Source organism: Panthera uncia, chromosome B4 (genome assembly GCF_023721935.1).
Source record: "Panthera uncia isolate 11264 chromosome B4, Puncia_PCG_1.0, whole genome shotgun sequence".
Taxonomy (NCBI): domain Eukaryota; kingdom Metazoa; phylum Chordata; class Mammalia; order Carnivora; family Felidae; genus Panthera; species Panthera uncia.
The window spans coordinates 80284168-80307787 of NC_064809.1; the positions used below are offsets into that span (position 1 = coordinate 80284168).

The 23620-nt window shown below is 50.0% G+C and overlaps 2 protein-coding genes across 3 annotated transcripts; both read left to right on the forward strand.

Annotated features, from left to right (window-relative positions):
- The first annotated feature begins 264 nt into the window (after nt 1–264).
- Nucleotides 265–4597, forward strand: ZC3H10 (zinc finger CCCH-type containing 10). Of its 2 annotated transcripts, none has more exons than XM_049625744.1 (3): nt 265–755; nt 1104–1167; nt 2593–4597. In XM_049625744.1, the coding sequence occupies exon 3, from the start codon at nt 2648–2650 to the stop codon at nt 3953–3955; it is 1308 nt and encodes a 435-aa protein (XP_049481701.1). In that variant the 5' UTR covers nt 265–755; nt 1104–1167; nt 2593–2647; the 3' UTR covers nt 3956–4597. The 2 variants fall into 2 exon arrangements, with proteins under 2 accessions (XP_049481701.1, XP_049481700.1); XM_049625743.1 differs by having other exon boundaries at nt 265–329.
- Nucleotides 4598–4688: 91 nt separating this feature from the next.
- On the forward strand, nt 4689–23157 carry ESYT1 (extended synaptotagmin 1). The gene is made up of 30 exons (XM_049626693.1): nt 4689–9720; nt 11380–11421; nt 11600–11734; nt 11852–11925; nt 12047–12119; nt 12279–12368; nt 12545–12600; nt 13033–13156; nt 13245–13464; nt 13559–13728; nt 13859–13945; nt 14048–14140; nt 14370–14441; nt 14635–14721; nt 16164–16313; nt 16628–16783; nt 16908–17084; nt 17258–17340; nt 17467–17515; nt 17625–17714; nt 17829–17924; nt 18208–18279; nt 18372–18458; nt 20858–20998; nt 21094–21248; nt 21355–21453; nt 21532–21663; nt 21738–21843; nt 22076–22125; nt 22321–23157. The coding sequence occupies exons 1-30, from the start codon at nt 9331–9333 to the stop codon at nt 22358–22360; spliced, it is 3396 nt and encodes a 1131-aa protein (XP_049482650.1). The 5' UTR covers nt 4689–9330; the 3' UTR covers nt 22361–23157.
- Nucleotides 23158–23620: the final 463 nt, after the last annotated feature.

Consider the following 23620-nt stretch of genomic DNA (forward strand, 5'->3'; position numbering starts at 1 on the left):
AGCGAGGGGATAGGTTTGAAGGCGGTTCGCGGCCAAGTTAGGGGCAAACGGCACTGCTGCCCCAACTCTTACCTAAGCCTAGGTTACTAAGTTCCGCTTTTGAGACGCTACTGTGCTGTTGCGTTCGGTTGCTATGGTGACACCCAAAGCTTGCTGGGAACTTCCTGCGGCTAGTCGCACTAGTACTTCGCACACCATAGAGTAGTTCCGGGTCTGGTGGCTAGAGCGTCATTTCTTCCGCAGGAAGCGGAAGGGCAATAGGGTAGGCGGCTCTTTGTCGAAGCTAGAGGACCGGCAGGCGGCAGCAGCAACTACGGCGGCGGCGGCAGGTGAGGGAGGCGGGAGACTTAGGTGGAGGCCGCGCCCGGAGGGGAGGAGTCGGGGCCGGCCCAGCAGCTGGGCTCGGCTGGGCTACACAAGGCCCCCCAGGACCGAGCTGGTTCTTCCTCATGCCCCAGGGCCGAGCCCTTTTTCTGACTGACCCTGCTTCGCGAGCAAACGCCAGCTCCGTGACGTCACAGCCCTGCCCATCCCCGCAGCTTGATGTCACCTGGAGTCCCCCCTTTCCGCTTCACTTGTGCTCCCTTAGTGTCCTTTTCGCCTGGTCCACGGCTGAGCGCGGGTCGCACTGCACAGAACCTAGCAAGCTGGAAGACTTGCTGCATAAAACTCTTAGGACTTCTTTTCCAAACTCTGGGGTGTTGAGAAGCGTCATAATCACCGCCCCCAAGTCTAATCAGCCATCCCATTGCCCTGTCAGTCGCTGCTCTTGCACGACTCCGCATTCGGAGTTAACTAGCCTCAACCCTAGGCCGGGCTCTGATCCCCACATCTTCCTTCATCTTGAGGCAGAGTACCCCTCCCCCTTTGTTCACTCAGGGCTGGTTTTCCAACCCATCCTCCTAGGCTCCCAGATTAGTTCTATATTCTTACTTTTCTTGCCGACAATTCCCTTTGATAGGTGAAATTCAGTTTGAACTCAGAGGGAATCTTGGAAGTGCCCAGAGCTCTTGCCATCTTGTCAGACTTCTTTATTGTAACAAACATAGTCCTCTGTTCCTACCCTTCTCCCACCAAGACTCTGTTTGTTTTTTCCTGTTCAGAACCCAGCAGTGATGTGGAGGTGGAGACCCACAGGAGCCCCGGACTTCACCTGAGCTACCTCAGGTATCGAACAATCCCAGAAGAATTGGGTGGGGAGGAGTATCATAGCTGATTATCTGCCTCTGGTGGGAGTTGCAGCATGGTTCAAGCTTAGATAGATGGTATTTATTTTTCCCTTTAAGTAAAAGTTTGTATCTTCTTTTTTACTACTCTTCTTTCTTGATTGTTTCTATTTGGGGACTACATGCCTTTGGAGGAAAAGGATCCTTCTCCTTTTACAGATTCTTCTGTAACTCTGGTCTCTCATCTGGTTGGTTCATTTTAGGGACCTCTGAAGGCAAAGTCAAGCCAGTAGGGAAGGTGCTTGGGGGGAAATGAAGACCAAAGAAACCAGGAAAGATTTCCTTATACTCCAGGGGAAGCAATATGAAGTTTTCCTATATGAACAGCAGGGGGAGCCTGGTCACTGCTTAGGAAAGGCTTATGAGGTCAAACACGTGGTGGCAGGGACTCCCAGTCTTCTTGGGGGTGGGGAGAGGGGAGGGCTAGAACCAGGGCAGTGGACTGACATTCCAGAGCTCTCTTGGGAAAGAGGAGACTTAAAAAGCTTTTATAGAGCCTATAAATAAAGAGGATCTTTATGGGGTGAGGAATGGTGTGGTTTGATGTCAGTGGTATCTTCTAATGGGGAATAGGAGGGGGCTGTAGAATGGGAAAAGAACGGTCACTTGTTCCTGTGAAATTAACTCCTTCCTCCCACCTTGACCTTACTACAAATGTTTTTGTTCTTTGGGGGTGTATAAGTGGAGATCCCAGCTGTAGAACTTCCCCCTCTCCCCGAAATGGAGTGGAGGGAGCTGACCACACTGGTGTTGACAGCAGAGGTGAGCTGGGAGAGAATACTAAAAAATGATAGGTTTAGGAACTGCCATCAAGCTGGTGACACCAGTCTCTTCACTTAGGATTTCCTGGGGTCTAGAGTGCCCTCACCTGAGATCCCACAGAAGAGGGGTTAAGGGAAGTTTTGTCTGCAGTGTCCCATTATCCACAGCCCTAGTAAGCTCACCAGCCCATCTTGGCCACTTCCCAATCTCCTCCTAACCTACTGAGACACTGAGACAGCAGTTTTAATTTCACTTTCTCAACTTTAATAAGGTCAGCTCAGAAGGGGAAATAAAACCCAACACTGTTTTCTCCTTGCCCCTTCCTTGGCCTGTCATCATTAGTGAGATGAAGTGGCTTCACCCCAGCTCCCTCCTCCATTAGTCAGGCTAGTGTGAATCATTCTGACCCAACCAGGTGCACGAGGGCCTGGGAGGGACTTCTGACAAGCCAGCCAATCCAGCCAGAATTCTCATCCCTTAGATTTTCCATCTCCAAAGCCATTGCCTGTCTGGCCTGCCTCTTGCTGGACTGCCTGCTCTGTAGCTGAGAAGAGTGTGGCCTCTCTGGAAGACACCTGTTTGACACAGTTCTTCTCTTTCCTAGCGGTCACCAAGGGTGGCAAGAAGAGGAAGAAAGCCCTGAGTTGGGGGGGACCAGAATGCCTGACCGGGACAGCTATGCCAACGGCACCGGGAACAGCGGTGGAGGCCCTGGAGGAGGTGGCAGCGAGGAGACCAGTGGGGCAGGGGCAGGCAGTGGCGGGGCCAGCTCAGATGCCATCTGTAGAGACTTCTTGAGGAATGTATGCAAGCGAGGCAAGCGTTGCCGCTATCGTCATCCAGACATGAGTGAGGTATCCAACTTGGGGGTGAGCAAAAATGAGTTCATCTTCTGCCATGACTTCCAGAACAAGGAGTGTAGCCGCCCAAACTGCCGATTCATCCATGGCTCCAAGGAGGATGAAGATGGTTATAAGAAGACAGGAGAGCTTCCCCCTCGGCTGAGGCAGAAAGTGGCAGCCGGCCTGGGCCTTTCACCAGCTGACTTGCCGAATGGCAAAGAGGAGGTCCCTATCTGCCGTGACTTTCTCAAGGGTGACTGCCAGAGAGGAGCCAAGTGCAAGTTTCGCCACCTGCAGCGGGATTTTGAGTTTGATGCTCGAGGTGGAGGAGGCACTGGTGGTGGTGGTGCAACAGGCCCAGTCCCCCCAGGACGACGTCACGACCTCTATGATATCTATGACCTCCCTGACAGGGGCTTTGAGGACCATGAGCCAGGCCCCAAGCGCCGGCGAGGTGGATGCTGCCCCCCAGATGGCCCCCATTTTGAATCCTATGAATATAGCTTGGCTCCACCCCGAGGGGTGGAGTGCAGACTGCTGGAGGAGGAGAATGCCATGCTCAGGAAGCGGGTGGAGGAGCTTAAGAAGCAGGTCAGCAACCTGCTGGCCACCAATGAGGTACTGCTGGAACAAAATGCCCAGTTCCGCAATCAGGCCAAGGTCATGACCCTGAGCTCTACTGCACCAGCAACTGAGCAGACTCTGGCCCCCACTGTGGGCACTGTTGCCACTTTTAACCATGGCATTGCCCAGACTCACACTACTCTCAGCAGCCAGGCTCTACAGCCTCGCCCTGTATCCCAGCAAGAACTGGTGGCCCCCACTGGAGCTCCAGCTGCTCCCCCAACTAATGCTGCACCTCCTGCTGCTCCACCACCCCCACCCCCACACTTGAACCCAGAGATCACGCCATTGTCAGCTGCTCTGGCTCAAACAATTGCCCAGGGAATGGCACCCCCACCTGTCTCCATGGCTCCTGTGGCTGTATCTGTGGCTCCTGTGGCCCCAGTGGCTGTATCGATGGCCCAACCCTTGGCAGGAATCACAATGAGCCACACCACCACTCCCATGGTGACTTACCCCATCGCTTCCCAGAGCATGCGTATCACAGCCATGCCACACTGATGGGGCTAATGGACACTCCCCTGGTATAGCCTCCCAGGGCTGGGGTCGAGGGGCCCTTACCCACTCGCCTAGCCCTCTCAGGCCCTGTCTGAAGGGCTCACTCAAGAACTAGGACAAGAGACTACAAGGAGTTTGCTTCTGAGAAAGGGTTGGGCTGGTCTGTTTTCTCTCACCTCCCTTTTATGAGGGTCCTCTTGTCCATCTTCCTTCAAGCCTCACAGAGGGGGCTTTCATAGGAGTGCAGACTGAAGCCAGCAGAGAGGAAGGACTGACTGAGGGGCTGTATGTACCCTGATGGGAAGATGGGGACATCCCTTGTCTTGTCCTCTCTTCTGCATAGCACAGGTTCCAGCACTGGCTTTGGAAGGAAAAAAAAAAAAAAACCCTGCCCAGAGGGAAAGCCAGGAGAGATTGGGAAGTGGGTGGCCAGGAGAGAAGGCCTAATAGGAGCCTTCAGACAATTGGGGGTCTAGTTGAGTTGGAGAATACAGGAAACTGTTCCTGGGCCCAAGGGAAGGTGGGGACCATAGTACTCCAGTCCGAAGACTAGGGGAGCATTCATTACCTTGGCTTGGCTTGGCAATCCATAGGGCAGGGCCCACCACTTTCCAAAGAAATAAAAAAAGAATTATTTTTAACAAATGGAGGCAGTGAAAACTTGCTTAGATAAACCGTGTGGAAGATGAGAGCAGTAAATATATCTCATGCCAAAATGGGATAAAGACCCCACCCTCACACAGCTTGGATAAGGTTGGGCAGAGGCCAGGTGAAGGGTAGGGACCCAGAGCAAAATTAAACGGCGCTTTGTGGGGTAAAAGCGTTGGAGCCACCTAGTCTAGTTTAAAAATAGTCCCATCTGTTGCTGGTTTCTATCTGCATGATACTATTCCCAGGATACCTTAGTAACCAGGGCTCCTGGGGTCATTTAGGGGGGCAGGTACTAAGGAGGGGTGGATGTGCTGGGAAATGGGAATGGGATATGTATTGACAGATCCCTTATTCAAACAGCAGGGCAGGTGGCAGTTGCTCTCTGAGTGGTTGATGACAGTTAATGCCCCTCTTACCCCATCCCTTCCTCAGTTACCAATGCCTTAAGCCTTCAAGGCTTGGGAGGTGCTGGGAAAAGGAAAGTTCTCCTGGGGACACAAACCTCAGGGTTCATCTCTTCCCTTTGCCTCCATATAGAACCACAGAGGTTTTAAATCCAATTAAGAGTCCATAAGGCCAGGGACCCCAGTAGCCAAACCTCAGTTCCTCCTCAGCTTGTAGTTGATGTAGGGGAAACAACTCAGGTATCTAGTCTGATGAGACAGTGGATTTGGGATACAGAACGTGGTTCTGAGTTGTGCTTCCCCCATCATATCTGCTGCTACCTCTTGTTTTGTCTGGTTGATCACTCAGGTTACACCTGGGGTTGGAGATGGTGTGCTCAGTCAAGGCTGGTCACAAAAAAAAAAGAAAAGGCCTAAAGACTAGAAGTGGTCAAATACGGAAATATTGTGTGTGGACTCTAGAAACCACACATTGATAAGCTTAATGTTGATTTTTCTGGCACAGTTCTGGATTATTAAAAGAGATGGTTTATGAGTATTTAGAGACAAATGTGATGATAGATACCAACATGAGTTCATCCCAGCCAAATCCTGACTATTTTCTTTTTGCCAAGTATCTCTAAAGAGGTAGATTTGGGAAACTGTAAACATTGTATCTTCTTGATTAACATATGCCAGCCAAAGACTGCCAGGAATACACCTGTAGTCAAACAAATTGGGTTTAATGCTCACTGCAGTTATGGAGAGTGTGCCATGGGACCCATGCCTAGCAAAGGGACATTAGAAAGGACTTTTAGGACTTGGGACTATGGTTAAGTGATTTGGGGGAAGGTTCAAGGAAGTGGGGCTTGGTTCCACTGGGTGCTGTCAGGGAAGCAGGGATACTTCTGTGATTGGGTATCTTAACTAGGAAAAGAGCAGACTAGAGTGAAGCTGAAATTGGTAATAAAGCAGCAGTCACCCATTAGTTGGGAGAAGGGGATGTTTGCTATTTCATGACTTGCACACTGACCTTGTTTTGTGTTGAAACAAAATTGTGAAGTGTGATCTTGGTTTTTTTGCCTCACTTCATCACAGTCACTGAGTGCCATTGTGTGATGTTGGTGTTTCATGAGATTGTGTCCAGTAGGAGAACATCATTTCCTAGCTGTGAGCCCAGGTCAGCCCTTAACAACCCGAAGCCCAGCACTGCCAGGCCTGTCCCCAGATGGCAGGGCTGCTTTGCTCTTCCTCATCTGCTAAGTCATTGCAGATAAGAGAATAATTATGGGTCAGTTAATGGTAGAGTTTGGCGGAGTCAAAACTCAACATCTTTGTGTAGTAAATGTTGATTAGCACATTTTGTTAGAGAAACTTCTGGTCTCTAGTGATACACTCAAGGGCTATGTTTTATTTAAAAAATTTATATAAAAATATGAAAAGCCCTGTTACCAACATTAACACACGGAAATACCAAGTAAACCTGAAAGTGCTGTAACTTGGATTGACTGAATTAACCCAAGAGGTCAGTTTGGATCAATTTCGATTGACCCTCTCCCTAAAAAATTGCTTGAGCCTATCTGAGAAAGAACTGCAGAGAACTACATTAGCAATAATTCACATGAAAACAACACAGGACTTCAATTGGTTACAAAAAAATTAAACTCTTAGTCCTATAGTATGTCAATCCATAAATACTAAGAGCCTGCTATGTTCTAAGCACCTTCTGAGGAGCTCCAAAAGGGTAAGAGAACCATAGTAATACATTGTAAATATAACAGTTCTACCACGTCTTTTTGAGTGAAACCACTCTTAAAGGATTGTGTGTTCTAAGTGTAATTTTCAAAGAGGCCCATTGATAAATCAGTGGGGATAGCAGAAAAAAAAACCTGACGAGACTGAGGGGAAACCTAATAGATGTCTTCAAATATTTGAAGGCTCTCCAATGGAGAAAAGGTCCTGTCTTGCCGCATAGGAAATAAACAGGGAGTTCTAGAATAATAGCTAACATTTACTGAGTACTTAATAATATAAGCCAAGGCACTGTGCTAGGCACTTTACATGCAATTTCTCTTTGACACAATGGGTACTGTTATACAACCCAGTTTGCAGAGGAGAAAGGCTTAATGAGAGTATGCTGCCCAGGGTTGTTCTGCAACTACTAAGGAATGGAGCCAGGCATTCAGGCAGACTCCAGACTTGGCATAAAAAAGTTCTAATGATAGACCGACTTTGCAGTAACTTTTGAGGAATAGAGGAAATTACCTCAAATCCTGTTGCCCCTTCCATCTTGGAGAGAGGGCAAGGACTAGGTTACCACATCTAATCCTCTCCCTCCCTGAGGATGTTAATGAAGTTTACATATTAAATGCAGATTGCAAATCCAGGAAGTTTGGGTATTCTCACTTAGACACTTCCTCGAACAAATGGCCATGCTTTCTCCTGTTACAGAGTTACTGCTTATCACCACCAGGTGGCACCTGGGCTGCAGAATTGTCTACTGGCAGGGACCCACCCTGTTTACTTGTTCTGGTGCCTGCATTGCAGCTGCAGCTCCTATGCCTCCTGGGCCTCAGCTGGGAAGAGACCTTCCTGAGGATTAGCTTTCATCTTCCATAGACTGTCTTTGGTAGAAGGGTCTGATGATCTAGATGGGGTGAGAAAGCAGAGAAGCTGGGAAAGAAACTCCATAGGTCACCCTCTCACCCCCTAGCCTAAGTGACCTGCTCCTCCTACTCTAGTGCTTGGCAAAATTCAGTTTACAGAGAGATTTCCCTCCAAGGAGGCTCATCCATTTTCCTGCTGTATTCTGCATAGTGAGCAGGTCACTCTTACCTCTTCCAGATTCCATGAGCTCCTTACTACCTGCCTTACCTCTGAGAACACGGAAGATGTAAAAGGCAGAAAGTTGTTCCTTACAGTTCTGCACACTGAATGAAGCACTCTAGATACTGTTTAGCCTCAGGGAAGTAGAGAAGGGGAAGTCAGAAAATTTAAGATTAAGGGGGTTAAACAGAGTTGATGAAACAGTCTGATAGAATCTATGCCCTGCAGAGCCAGATAATATTTATCTGCTGCAAATCTAGTCTCTCCCCACCAATCAACCCTACTTTTCCTGTTGCTTCAAACAATAACACAACAAGCTCCACACATACTGCATTAAAAGATAATCATTTTATGACCAATTCTTCCCTCCTGAGCTTCCAATTAGTTTAGTTTCTAAGTCCAGTTAACTAGTAACAGTAGTCATCATCAATGTACCCTGCGCTTTTCCCTTCCTACACGTACACTATACAACATGGAATTGCATTAGTTCTACATGTGACTGTATTCCGAACTTTCCTTCCAACTCAGGCAAATAAGAAACAGAATTGTCTCATTACTCTTCATTTCAGTTCCTCAGGGTCAGGGAAATCATGGGAAATGTAATCAATTCCACTGTAGCCGAGGCATCTCCTCTCCCCACTCCCGCCCCCACCGTTTGGGAGCCAGTTTAATTTGCCCTCTATGATAAAGATAACTAAATCTTGGAGATTACTAATAAGAAATAAAGGCTCACTTCCTATACACACCGTTTTCTCTCTGTCTCTCTCTCTCTTCCCTGAAGGCTGGAGAATCCTAACTCTAATTCTCGTATTCTCCAGTTTTTCTGTAGCGTCTGTCGTTACACTGCACAAAGTAGAGGGCTGAAGACCGCATAGACAGAACCTTTCATTCCACATGGGGTGTTTTGTAAGGACAGCCACGGAAACCCCGAAGAATAAGAAACGTGCTTAGAATATAAAAACTACGGAAAGCTGACAAAGGAACATGTAGGAATTCCAGACAAATTCTGCCAAACCGTCCGAACGGAGTGGAAGTAAATCCTCATCCTCCACAACCCCTCAACCCCAAGTCCCTCTAAAACGGAGTAATTGGCGGTGAGGCTCCGCATGACGTCATAACACAGGCACTCCCATTCCACTTGGGGGAGCGCCGGGGCTTCATCTCTTTAAATGGTACACCACGCCTCCTCTTTCTGACCAATCAAGTGCCGCTCTTTTAGCCTCTTTCCTCCTTTTCCCGCCATCCCAGACTGCCCATCTTGACACTCGGTCTAATCAGGGAGGTCCTGCCTCTCCCGAGCCCTAGCGCCTCCCGGCGGAAGAGGGGCAGGGTTTCTGTCTTTTGACTCCGCCTTGGTCTATGCAGCGCCGGCCAACCCGAGCCCTCAGAAAGAAGGGGCGTGGCTTAAATTCCCCTCCCCCAGCCCAGGGGTTACGGTTTGTTGGGGGCAGCTGGTCGCTAGGCTAAGCAACCTTCTCCTGGTCTCTGGGTCGGGCGGGTCCTCCCAGAGGTGGCACCATGGAGCGCTCTCCTGGAGACGGCTCCAGCCCCAGCCCCGCGGATCAGCCCTCTGCTCCCTCCGACCCCCCTGACCAGCCCCCCGCTGCTCACACAAAGCGGGACCTGAGTTCTGGGAACCAACCTGCCGGCCCAGGCGCGGCGGGTGAGGCCCTAGCGCTGCTGACTTCATTCGGGCGGCGGCTGCTTGTGCTCGTGCCGGTGTACCTGGCTGGGGCAGTGGGACTCAGCGTGGGTTTCGTGCTCTTCGGCCTCGCCCTCTACCTGGGCTGGCGCCGGGTCCGCGACGAGAAAGAACGGAGCCTTCGGGCAGCGCGGCAGCTGCTGGACGATGAGGAGCGGCTCACGGCGAAAACACTTTATATGAGCCATCGAGAGCTACCTGCCTGGGTGAGCGAGCACCCTCAGTGCTGCATAGCCCCCTCATAGCCCCTCGGCTCTAGGGCTCTCCCTCCCTGTCCCTAAAGTCAGCTTCCCACCCTGGGGCCATGGGAGGGAGACTCCCCTCTCGCCCCGCTAGCCGGCTGCCTGCTAGGACGCGCCACTCTTGGGACCCGGTAGCCACTCTTCCCCCTTTCCCCCTCCTTTCCGCGTGCCCAGATCCTGATCCTTCCACAGAATCAGGACTTCTTCCTCTGCGCTTGGGCAGGAGCAGTTATAACATCTGGGGAGCCTGTCGCAGCTGTGGCTCTCCCTCCTAGCCAAGACGCTTGAGCGTTCCTCGCTTCTGGTGCCACTCGCGCCTTGCTGCTCCCGGACATCCCCGTTGCGGCTCAGAGGGTTCCCTCGTCACTCCAGTCTTCCTTGGGACTTTTCTCTCTTTCTCTCTCTCTCTCTCTCTCTCTCTCTCTCTTTTTTTTTTTTTTTTGCCTATTTAAGGCCATAATGTTCTCCCTTTTTCCGCTCTTATCTCCGGGTACCCGCCGGGACTCGACCCCGGGAGCACTGCTCGGGGGAGCTACGGCACCCAGACAGACCCCCGACCCTCGCCTTGCAGCCCCAGGCAGCTGGGCCGCAGCGCAGCGGAGGCGGCTGCGGGACTCAGGGCGGGGGTGCGGGGGAGGGGGGAGGGTAGTCCGACTGACTGCTGCAGTGCCCGCTGCCCACACTTCACCGCCCCTGGCCGGCCCCACCCTTTTCCGGACTGCGCGCTGCGCTTGCTCGGTTGGGACCCGGGCCCTATTTCTGCGCCCCCTCACCCTGCCTGCTCTCAGCCCTCGCCGGGGCAGAGCCCGTTACACGGCCCCTCCCTGCCCCCGCCTTCCTGCCCCTCCCAGCGGAGGTGCGGTTCTACGGGGGAGAATGGCAGAAGAGCGGAATCAAAGTTGACACTAGACAGATACAGCCATGCTGCGCAGGCCCAGGGCTGGAGAGGGGAAAGGGGGAGAAATGGTCCCAGGGGACATGTAGCCCAGGCAGCAACTGGCTATTCCTCCTACTCCTCATCATGGAAAAGCAGTCTTCTTCCTGAGGCGACTGTCCCTCCTCCTCCGCCAATACAAACCACAGGTGTCCTTCTTTCCCATAAAAGGCACACTAACGAAATAAAGAAGATGAAGAAAAAAACAAAAACGGCCAGCACTTCTGGCCCCTCAAAGAGCTGCTTCCCTCTTCACCTTCTTGGTGTAGAAGCCCCAGTCCAGGGTGAAGTGGGAAGGCTGCAAAACGGAACCAAGACTTCTCTAATCCCAGGGTTTCCTCCTTAAACTCTGGTTTGTCAGGACCTCCCCCTCCAGAAAGAATGTTGCCCTTCTCCTCCCTCCCTCTCTGCTCCAGCAGCTGTCTTCATTTCACATCCCCAGCTATCCACAGAGCAACTTTGGCCCACATGCCGTCAGCGCCCCTTGTCAGAGAGACCTCAGAGCCCGGAAACCCCGTGGAGGGGTGAATCCTCTGAACATCCTAGCACCTCCAGGCCAAGCCCTGGGTGTGAGGAGGCCCTGTCACACTTTGGTTTCCTTTCCTCTGTGGGCACACCACCCAGCATCTTAGTAGGAGACCACAGGTGGAGGCTGTGCTCATCCCTACCTCTCCCTTCCCCACCTCTAGGTCAGCTTCCCAGATGTGGAAAAGGCTGAGTGGCTAAATAAGGTGAGCATGATGGTCTTGATTTTTATTTTTCATGAGGAAGGAATGGGGTTCGTTTCTCTTGCCAGACCCTGCCACTCGTCAGGTCTGGCCCTAGTGCTCTCTGCGAGGAGGATTCCGAAGGAACTTGCCTTTAGGAGGAAGATCGGGCTCTCCTGTGACGGGTTCCCTCTCCTTCCAGATTGTGGCCCAGGTCTGGCCTTTCCTGGGCCAGTACATGGAGAAGCTTCTGACTGAAACTGTGGCCCCGGCTGTTCGAGGCTCTAACCCCCATCTGCAAACATTTACATTTACACGAGTGGAACTGGGTGAAAAGGTATGTGTGTAGGAAGGAAAATAACTGGATGGAGGAGATGAGCCAGGGAAGGTGGGTGGCCCAGAAGATACTCCTCCGTTTCCCTCTTCTCTCTCTCAAGAATTCATCTCTCTGCAGCCACTGCGCATCCTAGGAGTCAAGGTTCATCCTGGCCAGAGCAAAGAACAGATCCTCTTGGATTTGAACATCAGGTAACACCACTCACTCTTCTTGCTTCCCCTTCAGCAGGATCCTGATCACTCTGCTTCACTCCCCTCCCCCCATTTCAGCCTAGTACTAACCCTCTTCGTTCGCTTCCTTATCAACCCCTAGCTATGTAGGTGATGTGCAGATTGATGTGGAAGTGAAGAAATATTTCTGCAAAGCAGGCGTCAAAGGCATGCAGGTGGGGCATGTGTCAGGGGCACCCATAATAGGGAGACTTTGCCCTAAATTTCATCGGATGTGGGGAAGTTGAAAGTTGGAAAAACCAAAGCTGGGGAAGTTTGGGAGGGAAAGAAGTCCTTTTGTAGAGAAATGCTTTGATCTTCTTTTTTGGCCCCAGCTACATGGTGTCTTGCGGGTGATTCTTGAGCCGCTCATCGGGAACCTTCCTATTGTGGGGGCTGTGTCGATGTTCTTTATCCGACGCCCGGTAAGGGAAAACACCGAGCTGAATGGGGAAGCAGGGAAAACAGAGAGGATTGGGAGGGAGAGAGTGGCCAGCTCTGGGGCATGGGGGAGGGAAGGCTGAGGGGTCTGGCAACTGTTGGATGGGTGTGGCCATACCAGCTTGTGCTCTGTGCTGATCTCCCTGCTCTTTCCTTCCAGACCCTAGATATCAACTGGACAGGGATGACCAACCTGCTGGATATCCCAGGACTCAGGTATCAAGGATTTATTGAGCACCTAAGTGTTCCAGCCCTGGGCTGGGGGTTTTCAGGATACCAAGCAGTAAAAGATACAGCTGATATCGTCCAGGAGCCTTGATCATCCTAGCTGGAGAGAGAAGACAGATACCCCTGAAAAGTTCCATGCTGTTATTTTTCTCCTGTGGGGGAGCATGCTTGCGGATAGAGAAGGAAGAGGGCTGCAGAAAGCTCAGCAAGAGGAAAAAGAAAAAGAAGAGCTGGGACAGTAGTGAAGAGACAGAGCAGTAGGTGGGGAATTAGGGTGGAAGAGTAGCAAAAACGGATTTTGAAGAAAGGATGTCCCTCTAGCGTTAGGTCACTCTCAGTTGTGGAAAAGAAAGCTGGGGTTGGAGGGTGGATATTGGAATTTGGGCCCACGTTCAGCTCCTTTTCTACCCCCCCATCCAGCTCCCTCTCTGACACCATGATCATGGATTCCATTGCTGCCTTCCTTGTGTTGCCCAACCGATTATTGGTGCCCCTTGTGCCTGACCTTCAGGATGTGGCGCAGTTGCGTTCTCCTCTTCCCAGGGTATGGCCTCTCCAACATCAGATAGATCCTTCTTTCAGGAACCTCATGCTGGGTCCTTAGTTTTTTACCATCTGATTCCTATGCCCAGGGCATTATCCGGATTCACCTGCTGGCTGCCCGAGGTCTGGGCTCCAAGGACAAATACGTGAAGGGCCTGATCGAGGGCAAGTCAGACCCCTATGCACTTGTGCGAGTGGGCACCCAGACATTCTGCAGTCGGGTCATCAATGAGGACCTCAACCCCCAGTGGGGAGAGACTTACGAGGTGGGACAGCTGAGGAGTGGGAATTGTGTCAAATGGGGGAGGCCCTCTCCCTATCTCTCTCTCTCTCTCTCTCTCTCTCTCTCTCTCTCTCTCTCTCTCTCACACACACACACACACACACATCTGCTGAGTACAAGAAGGGAGTCTGAGATTTGCCGTTTATTTCTGGGTGGGTGAGTGGAGGGCCAGTGACATGCTATTAATTACAACACATTCTCCTTTTTCCCCCTCTCACTGTCCCCTCCCCACCCCCTCTAGGATGAAGCTGGATGTAGGGAAGGTATTGCAGGCTGGAGTGCTGGATAATGTAAGTTGAGAGAAGAGGAAGAGGGAGGGTGGTCTCACCCATTGGGTTGACAATAGTTGCTACACTGGTAGAGAAGAGGTTGGGTAAATATCTGATCTCTGTTATACCTCACTTTCTTCTATCCCTCCAGTGGTTTCCTCTACAAGGTGGGCAAGGCCAAGTTCACTTAAGGCTAGAATGGCTGTCACTTTTGCCATCTGCAGAAAAACTGGAGCAGGTAACCAACCTGGCAAACAGGAAGCTGGCAGGGGAGAAACAGATGACTGGAAATATGGGGAACTGGAGGGCAAGGGTCTGACTACCGACCCCTTCCCTCTAGGTTCTGCAGTGGAATCGAGGAGTCTCCTCCCGACCAGAGCCACCATCAGCTGCCATCTTAGTTGTCTATCTGGACCGGGCCCAGGATCTTCCTGTGAGTGTGGCTTCTGAGGGCAGCTGAACAGGAAACCCTGGATGCAGCATTCCCATACCCTGTCTTGCCCCTGCCAACTGGGCTTCAGAAGCAGCAGCATGTAACACAAGGGTTCCAAGGAGGGGATCAGAGCCACCTCAGGGAAAAGATTCTGATGAGAGCCCTACTTCACTCACGGAGACAAAACCAAAAACACCAAGATGGTGACTTTCTAATTCTTCCCCCACAGCTAAAGAAAGGGAACAAGGAACCCAATCCCATGGTACAACTTTCAATTCAGGATATGACCCAGGAGAGCAAGGTGAGGGCCAGGATATCATTGTGGGAGATGGTGTGTGTGTGTGTGCCCACGCACGCGTGCCTGGTGGGGTAGGGGAGGATTGTTCTTGAGATGAAGTCTCCCCTTTAGGCTGCCTGTAAAGGCAAAGGTTTTCTGGAGAAACAGGAATGGGTACTGCAGCACGTAACCTTAATCCCATCCTGTGCGTCTCCAGGCTGTCTACAGCAACAACTGCCCAGTGTGGGAAGAGGCCTTCCGGTTTTTCCTGCAAGACCCTCGAAGCCAGGAGCTTGATGTGCAGGTGAGACGATCACCCCACTGAGCTCCTTCTGAATACCCTATTCTGCCTTCCCAGGTCTGTATCCCCTTCTTCCATCTGCCTTTTGATCACTATTTCAGTCCATCTACATAGACTCTCCACCTCCTTGAAGCACTCCATTCTTCCCCAACTATCTCTCTAGAATCATTCTTTATAACTGAGAATTGTATACTTAAAATGAGTGATTTTATGGCAAGTTATGCCTCAGTGAAATTATTTTTAAAAAAACATATTGAGTACTTAGCCTTTTATATTTTTCCTTATTTAGTTTAATTGTAACAAAACAACTTGTACACTTCTAACATTTAAAACTAAGCATCATCTTTCCTTTTCAGTGGAAAAAGAAAATGTGAAAATAAACAGAAGCAAAATTACAATAGAGAATGTCAATTCCAAATAAGATTCTACAGGTTCTAGGGCACCTGGTTGGCTCAGTCAGTTAAGCATCCAGCTCTTGATCTCAACTCAGGTCTTGATCTCAGGCTTGTGAGTTCTGACTGGGTGTGAAGCCTACTTTAAAAAAAAAAAAAAAAAAAAAATCTTACAGGTTCTGTCGATTCTCCCATCAAGTGGCAGGGCTCAAGTCATGATTAGAATTTTATTTTATTTTTTTAATGTTTATTTTGCAAGAGAGTGTGTACTCTTACATGAGCTGGAAAGGGACAGAGAGAAAGAATCCGAAGCAGGCTCCACACTGTCAGCACAGATCCCGACTTGGGGCTCCGTCGCACAGACTGTGATATCATGACCTTAGCTGAAATCAAGAGTTGGTTGCTTAGCTGACTGAGTCTCACCCAGGTGCCCCAGGAGAGAATTTTATTTTAAAAGTGTCATCTTAAACTGCAAGAATATCTGTTAAACATCACAATTAAACATGCCAGAGAAGCCATGTAGACATCTAGAAGCTTAAAGTTCACAGAAAAAAACATGAAACAGTATCTGCCTTCATGAAGTTTACTGGCTAGTTTCACAGACAAGACACATATGTATAAAACCATCCAGAAATTATTAAATATTAACTAATGGGAATAAAGTACCCATAATGTAGTGCTAAGGATAGCCAAAGAAAGGTACGGAGGCTTGAGCAACTAGAGAGATTTTGTGAAGAATTTTAGGTGGGCCCTGAGTGATTAATAGGATTTAAATAAGCAGGGGGAGGGAAAATAAGTAAATAGAGTAAACTAAAAAAAAGTAACAAAAATTTTTTAAAAATAGGTAGGGGGAGGAGAATGAGAACTTTTCAGATAATGGGAACAGGATGAGCAAAGGCAGAAGGAACGATGGAGTAGGTGGACTGTTAAGTTGGCTAGAGTAGGACAAAAGGTGATTGGCACAGAGCAAATGAAGCTGGTGGTAGGTTACAATTTCCCCAATAGGTCTTTTTCCTAATCTCTTCACTACATCCCCTCTTCCTGTGCCTCTAGGTGAAGGATGACTCCAGGGCCTTGACTTTAGGGGCACTGACCCTGCCTCTGGGTCGCCTGCTGACTGCCCCTGAACTCACCTTGGACCAGTGGTTCCAGCTCAGCAGCTCTGGCCCAAACTCCAGGCTCTACATGAAATTGGTTATGAGGGTATGGAGACAGAGGAAGCACTGAGGGTGGTAAAGGGCCTTGTAGACTCCTTGGTATTAAGAGTAAGGAAGGGGAATCCTCTAATATGTGTGGAAGAACCTATCAGGCACACAAGTGTTTGTTGACCTAACTGGGGAAGAAATAGTGTGTGAGTAGGAAGAGTGTGGAGGGAACCTTCTAGAGATGAGCCCAGCCAAAGCAGAAACCTGTTTTCTCGGTCAGAGCTTCTGCTCTGCCCCCCCCACCCCCACATACCTTGCTTGCAGGTGGTCAGCTGCACTTCTTTGATTTGACAACTACACTACCCTTCCCAGATCTTGTACTTGGATTCATCAGAAGTGCACTTTCCCACCGTGCCTGGAACACCTGGTGCTTGGGACCCGGACAGTGAGAGCTCCCAGGCAGGCAGCAGTGTGGATGCCCCACCTCGACCTTGTCATACTACTCCTGATAGTCACTTCGGGACTGAGGTGAGTCTATATCTAGAAAGGACTAGGGTCGGTTGCCTAAGTGTGCAAAGCCTGTTTTTCAGGGCTGGTTTTGTCAGGTTTATCTCTCACAGCCATCTGGTGCCTCTGTCTGTCCCTTTTGCAGAATGTGCTTCGGATCCATGTATTAGAGGCCCAGGACCTGATTGCCAAAGACCGTTTCTTGGGGGGATTGGTAAAGGGCAAGTCAGACCCCTATGTGAAACTAAAGCTGGCAGGACGAAGCTTCCGGAGCCGTGTTGTTCGGGAAGATCTCAATCCCCGCTGGAATGAGGTTTTTGAGGTCAGAATTGAGCAGCTGGGACTCCTCTTGAGTCCCTTCCCCTTCTTCCCTCTAGCTCTGAGAGAGCCCCAGGGTCAGAAAGCCCTCCGGGGTTCAGGTGATTGAGGGGGAGGTTCCTAGTCATTTGGGAGAAAAAAGGAAAGAATCCCCTTTGCACTATTCTCTCCCACTAGGTGATTGTCACATCGATTCCAGGCCAAGAGCTAGACATTGAAGTTTTTGACAAGGACCTGGACAAGGATGACTTTCTGGGCAGGTGAGAGGATGGGAGTCTGGCAGCGAAGACAGGCTGGGCCTCTGTAGGCCACGGAAGTCTGGCTCTGGGGAGACAGAGTCATGGCTCTGACCGTTGGCCTCTTGTTTAAATCTTTCTCCTCTACAGGAGTAAAGTGAGTCTCACTGCAGTCCTAAACACTGGCTTCCTTGATGAGGTGAGCAAGAAATTAGAATCAATAATCCTTCCTGATCTTGACCCATGTCTCACTCTTCTAGTCCCTCTGTCCCCACATCCTCAAGCCTTAACCCTGCCTACTTCCTCAGTGGCTGACTCTGGAGGACGTGCCATCTGGCCGCCTGCACTTGCGTCTGGAGCGTCTGACCCCCCGGCCCACTGCTGCCGAGTTAGAGGAGGTAGGGAATGGACTCCAGATGGGTCAAGGCGAACTCTTGTGTCAGCTTCCGAGGTGTAGGCCAGGCCCCAGTATGTCAGTCACCACTCCCCAAGCCGAGTGTGTCTTCCCACAGGTGCTGCAGGTGAACAGTTTGATCCAGACGCAGAAGAGTGCAGAACTGGCAGCGGCCCTGCTGTCCATTTATCTGGAGCGGGCGGAGGACCTGCCGGTGAGATCTGCTCCCCACGCCCCATAGCTCCCTGGCCCTTGCTCCGCCTCCCTCAGGTTTGGATGCCCCTGGTGTATTTGGAATAGTAAATTCCAAATTCCTCTTTCCCAGGGTGGCGCTGGGGTGGGAAGAATGGTCTGTTTGAGGCCAGGAGGGTGGTGGCTGTCAAGTAATAATGGGGACCTGGTCACTGGCTGTGGATGGAATTTGTGAGGGGAGCGGGGGATCTGCCTAACGAGGTCTAAATTTAAGACCGTATTTAACACAATATTCTGTCTCTTAGCTCCGAAAAGGTACCAAGCCTCCCAGTCCTTACGCTACTCTCACTGTGGGAGATACTTCTCACAAGACGAAGGTATTAGAAAATGCCACAGGGCTGTCTGGGAGGGATGAGAGATGCAGAGGAGAGAGTTCCAACCACTGACCGTAACCCTTCATCTCCACCAGACTGTTTCCCAAACTTCAGCCCCTGTCTGGGATGAGAGTGCCTCCTTTCTCATCAGGAAACCAAACACTGAGAGCCTGGAGTTGCAGGTACTATAAATTCATTCTGTGAACATTCTGCCATCACGGGCTGGGCACTGAACCAGGCACAGGGCGTTCAGAGATAAAAGATCTAGTTCTTATCTTTATGGAACTCACACTCTCTTTTGGGAGAAAAATAACCACGGAAAACTTCCAGACTGACAACTGCTGACGAAAAGGCACCGTGGGGAAAAAAGGAGGGCTTTCATGTCAGACTAGGGGAAAAGGTAAAGGCAATAAGAGAGGCATCCTTAGATGACCTCTGAGCTTAAGGGTAAACAAACTCTGACCAAGAAGAGAAGGAAAAGTCTTCAGGCTGAGAAGAGAAGGAGCAGAAAGAAGGCAAATTATAGATAAGAGAGGCAGACAGAAGCAAGATCACAGGGGCTCTTGAATATTATGCTAAGAATCTGGATTTATCTAAAGGCACAGGGAAACAGTTGAGGGAGTGAGGGGAGGGGTGGGGAAGCCTGGATGGCTGAGCGTCTAACTTCGGCTCAGGTCATTATCTCACAGTGGTTTGAGAGTTCCAGGCCCCACATCGGGCTTGCTGCTGACAGCTCAGAGCCCACTTCAGATCCTCTGTCCCCCTCGCTCTCTGCCCCTCCCCTACTCGTGCACTCTATCAAAATTAAACATATAAATAAATAAATGAGTGAGGGGTGACACACCCAGATTTGCACTTTACAGAGATCATGCTGATAGCAGGATAAAGAATGGACTAAAGGAAGATGATGCTGGAGGCAGGGAAATCAGTTAACAGTCTATTAGAGTAATAAACAAGAAATGACCAAGCTTGGATGGTATTTGGTGGTGGTTAATTTGACATGGGGGGAGATGGAACAAGGAACAGTCGAGATGCTAACTCCTGGGTTCTTAGCATGGGGTAGCTGGACAGAGAAGGGTGCCATGGCCAACACAGGGAATGCCCAAAGCAGGAGTTTAAGAGTTTTTTGAAAATGTTTATTTATTTTTGAGAGAGAGTAGGGGGCAGGGGACGGAGAGAAGAGAACACCAAGCAGGCTCCATGCTGTCAGTGCAGAGCCCAACAGGGGGCTCGATCCCACAAACCCTGAGATCATGACCTGAGCCTAAATCAAGAGTCTGACGCTTAACTGAGTCACCCGGGCACCACCAAAGCAGAAGTTTTTGAATTTGAGATCTCTGAGACCATGCAAGGGGAAAGAGCCATCCAGAAGGTGCATCTATGGCCCACTATGGTGTTCCTCCCTCTCCCTCTTGTTTGAACATCATGAATAAGCACCGTGTAGCAACTGTAGCCGTGGGTATGAGGAGCATTCTTAGGGATGTAGGGTGAAAAGAAGACCAAGGATGGACACATTGAGCATGGCAGCAGTGAAAGGGCAGGCAGAGGAAGAAGCGCCCTTCAAAGGGCCTGCAGCGTGGCCAGGGCAGTGGGGTGCGCACCAGGAAAGAAAGGGTTAAGGAAACCAAAAGAAGAATGTATGAAAAGATAAGAAGTAGCCAAATGTTACTAAAAAACAAAATTAGGGCCACCTGGGTGGCTCAGTCTTGGTTTCGGCTCAGGTCATGATATCATGTTTTATGGGTTCGAGCCCCACATCAGGCTCTATACTGACAGCCCAGAGCCTGCTTGGGATTCTCTCTCTCCCTCTGCACCCCCCGCCCCACCAACTCATGTGCTTGTGTGCATTCCCGCACTCTCTCTCTCTCTCAAAATAAATATAATAAAAAATTAGATGACCAAAAACTATTGATTGACTTTGAAAATGAGGTCACTGATTATTGGAGCAACTTCAATGGCATGAAGAGTGAAGGGTGAGCAAAAGTAAAGAGGTATGGGAGTGGGGAGAGGGAGGTAATATAGGGGTGCCCTTCCCCTTCTGAAGTGTGAAGAGTCAGATACTTTCTAAAATTGATAAAACAATAAGTAGAGAATTATACGAACAGAAACCAATAGAACTTAATGGAACTATCAACAACACAAGCAAAGATAGAGAAGAGATGCAAATGAGCTCAATTCTTGACCTTGCATTGCAGGTCAGTAGACACCAAAGCTGACAAATCACAATAAAGTGATATATAGGCATATTAGTTAGAATTATGCTAGAACTAAGAAAACAGAAAGGGTTTACAGGTAGTTACTTAGGAATAAGGAAATGGGGTTGGAAGGGCAGGAAACATTTAATTCCATTTTTACTGTTCTTTTTCTCCACCTATGCAGCTATTACAGCCCTTGGGCATAATTTGTGAATGCCTGGGAAGTACAGATAGCATGGTCCACTCTGGTTAGGAAAGGAAGGGAAGCGGGACCAGCAACATGGCTTCTCTGTCACAAAGGGGAGTCTCTCTCTGAAACCACCCAAGTGTCCAAGCGTTTGGAACTAGAACACCAGGGTTAAATCATTGACCTCTTGACTCCACAGGTTCGGGGCGAGGGGACTGGTGCACTGGGCTCACTTTCCCTGCCCCTCTCGGAGCTACTTGTGACTGACCAGCTCTGCTTGGACCGTTGGTTTACACTTAACAACGGACAAGGGCAGGTGCTGCTGAGAGCACAGCTGGGGGTGAGTGCCAGGAGATGACGGGCCAAGGGCCACGCCCTCATAGCAAGGGAGTTGAGCACGAGTCTGCCCTGCTCACGGCCTTCTTGCCTACCTAGATCCTGGTGTCCCAGCACTCAGGAGTGGAAGCGCACAGCCACAGCTACAGCCACAGCTCCTCATCTCTGAGTGAAGAACCAGAGCTCTGGGGGGGGCTGCCTCATATCACTTCCTCAGCCCCAGAGCTCCGGCAGCGCTTAACACATGGTGACAGGTAAGGGCCTTGGACAGAAAGATGGGGTGCAGTCAGGAATACAAAGGATAAGCCACAGGCTCCCGAAGTACGACCTTCTTCCAACACTATCTCCATCTCTCCATAGTCCCGTTGAGGCTCCAGCAGGGCCCCTGGGCCAGGTGAAACTGACTGTCTGGTATTATAGTGAAGAACGGAAGCTGGTCAGCATTGTGCACAGTTGCCGGTGAGACCCTATGCTCCGGGTTCCCACCCTCCCTCCCCCCATCTTGGACTGCCTTCTACCTTCATCTCCCTGTTGCAGGGCCCTTCGACAAAATGGACGGGATCCCCCGGACCCCTACGTGTCACTGTTGCTACTGCCAGACAAGAACCGGGGCACCAAGAGGAAGACCTCACAGAAGAAGAGGACCCTAAATCCCGAATTCAGTGAGCGGTCAGTCAGGCATTCAGGGGGAGATGGCAGGCTTGGGAAGAAACCCCTGCCCCTAAGACCCAGTCCCTCCCCAGGTTTGAGTGGGAACTGCCCCTGGATGAGGCCTTGCGGCGAAAGCTGGATGTCTCTGTGAAGTCTAATTCCTCCTTCATGTCAAGAGAGCGTGAGCTGCTGGGGAAGGTAAGAGGGTGAGGACAAGCAAGGCAAAGGTAAGACTTAGAAGCTGCTGGTAATGAGGCTATAGTCCCTCAGGGACTTAGGAAGGAAGCACTGAAGGTGACAGTACTATACAGGTGGTCTGCATAGTACCAGACCACCGCACTGCACTGGTTTGGACCAGGAATATGTGATGATGGGATGTGGTCTTTGGAGATGTCAAAATAACACCTTGTTCCTACCATCATCCACACAGGTGCAGCTGGACCTTGCAGAGATAGACCTTTCCCAGGGAGCGGCCCAATGGTGAGTATCGGATAGGCGGGGAATGGGCCTGGATATTTAAGTAAGAGAAATCCCAATCATAGGAAGGGAGAAAAGAATGCATTCTGAGGTGAGAACTGTTGATTCGCTGAAGTATAGGAGCGCTTGGGTCATGTTTCATTTATAAGAGGACACAGGTCACCTTTCTACCTGAGCTTCCTCTGCGTGTTCCCACAGGTATGACCTCATGGATGACAAGGACAAGGGCAGTTCCTAGGAGCCAAGGATTACCAGCCTGACTACTGTCTCCTTGCCTTGCCTCTTGCTGCATCACCTCAATGTGATGAGCCTACAGCTAGGGCCCAAGGGCAGAGCCTGTGCCCCTCACCCTCTCACCTCCCAGGCCCATGCCAGGGCCTTTGCCTGACCAAAGAGGAGGACCACAGGTTACCCTTTACTGCATGGCCTCAGGCAGAGACCTGAGCTGGCTATTTCCTGCTCTGCCTGCACATTCTTCTCCTTCCCTCCCAAGTCCTCAGGGCCTTCTGTACCTGTGCCTGGCCACTGGCAGCACCTGCAGTGGCATCAGCTTATGCCAAATATAGCTTTTGGAAAGACCTTTTTTTCTTTAATTGGATGCTCACCTTCTTCCCCACCATGAACAGTCAGGGAGGGTAAACACATAGGTGGGAAGATGGACAGGCTAAACACTCAAGAGTCTCTTGGACTATTGCATGTAGTAAATGTACAGCAACCCAGGCCCACAGGGCCAGTTCTGTCCCCACTTTTCCTCAAGTCTGTCCTGCAAACTACACCTGCTGTGATGACTAGGGCAGTCTCTTCACTCACTTTGGGAATGAGAACACTTAGATCCTATCCAAGCCTTCAAGTAGTGGATATCAATCTTGGAACCTCTAGCTGGTGCTGTGCAGAGGAACTCGGAGGACTCGGGCCAGCAGGGCCAATGTTTTGCCCAGGTGCCTAGGCTGTTAACTCACTGATGAGAACTGAATCTCTTGGTTTTGCACCAACTCTGCCAATCCACTGTATCTTACATTAAACATTATACTCAAACCAGCTGTGGCTCTTTTCCTTAAGGACAGGGAATCCAGCTTCTATCACTATTTGCAGATGACATGACATTCTATTTAGGAAACCTTAAAGACCACCAAAAAAACCATTAGAACTCAAAATTCAGTAAAGTTGTAGGATACAAAATCAACATACAAAAATCTGTTGCATTTCTAATCAGGTACATTAAAACAATCCCATTTACAGTGGTTTCAAAGAGTGAAAGACCCAAAAATAAATTTAACCAAGGAGGTGAAAGACCTGTACGCTGAAAACTATAACACTTTAGGAAAGGAACTGAAGACAGATAAAAGACATTCTATGTTCATGGACTGGAAGTATTGTTAAAATGTCCACACTACCCAAAACAACATAGAGTCAGTGTAATCCCTATCAAAAATCCAATGGCATCTTTCACAGAAATAATCCTAAGATCTGTATGGAACCACAAAAGTCCCCAAACAGC

Coding starts and splice junctions, on each gene's coding strand:
- ZC3H10 (XM_049625744.1), top strand. CDS start 2,648: ATGCCTGACCGGGACAGCTATGCCAACGGCACCGGGAACAGCGGTGGA.
- ESYT1 (XM_049626693.1), top strand. CDS start 9,331: ATGGAGCGCTCTCCTGGAGACGGCTCCAGCCCCAGCCCCGCGGATCAG. Junction 14,141..14,369: donor ACCGGGCCCAGGATCTTCCT/GTGAGTGTGGCT, acceptor CTTCCCCCACAG/CTAAAGAAAGGGAACAAGGA. Junction 18,280..18,371: donor ATACTTCTCACAAGACGAAG/GTATTAGAAAAT, acceptor CATCTCCACCAG/ACTGTTTCCCAAACTTCAGC.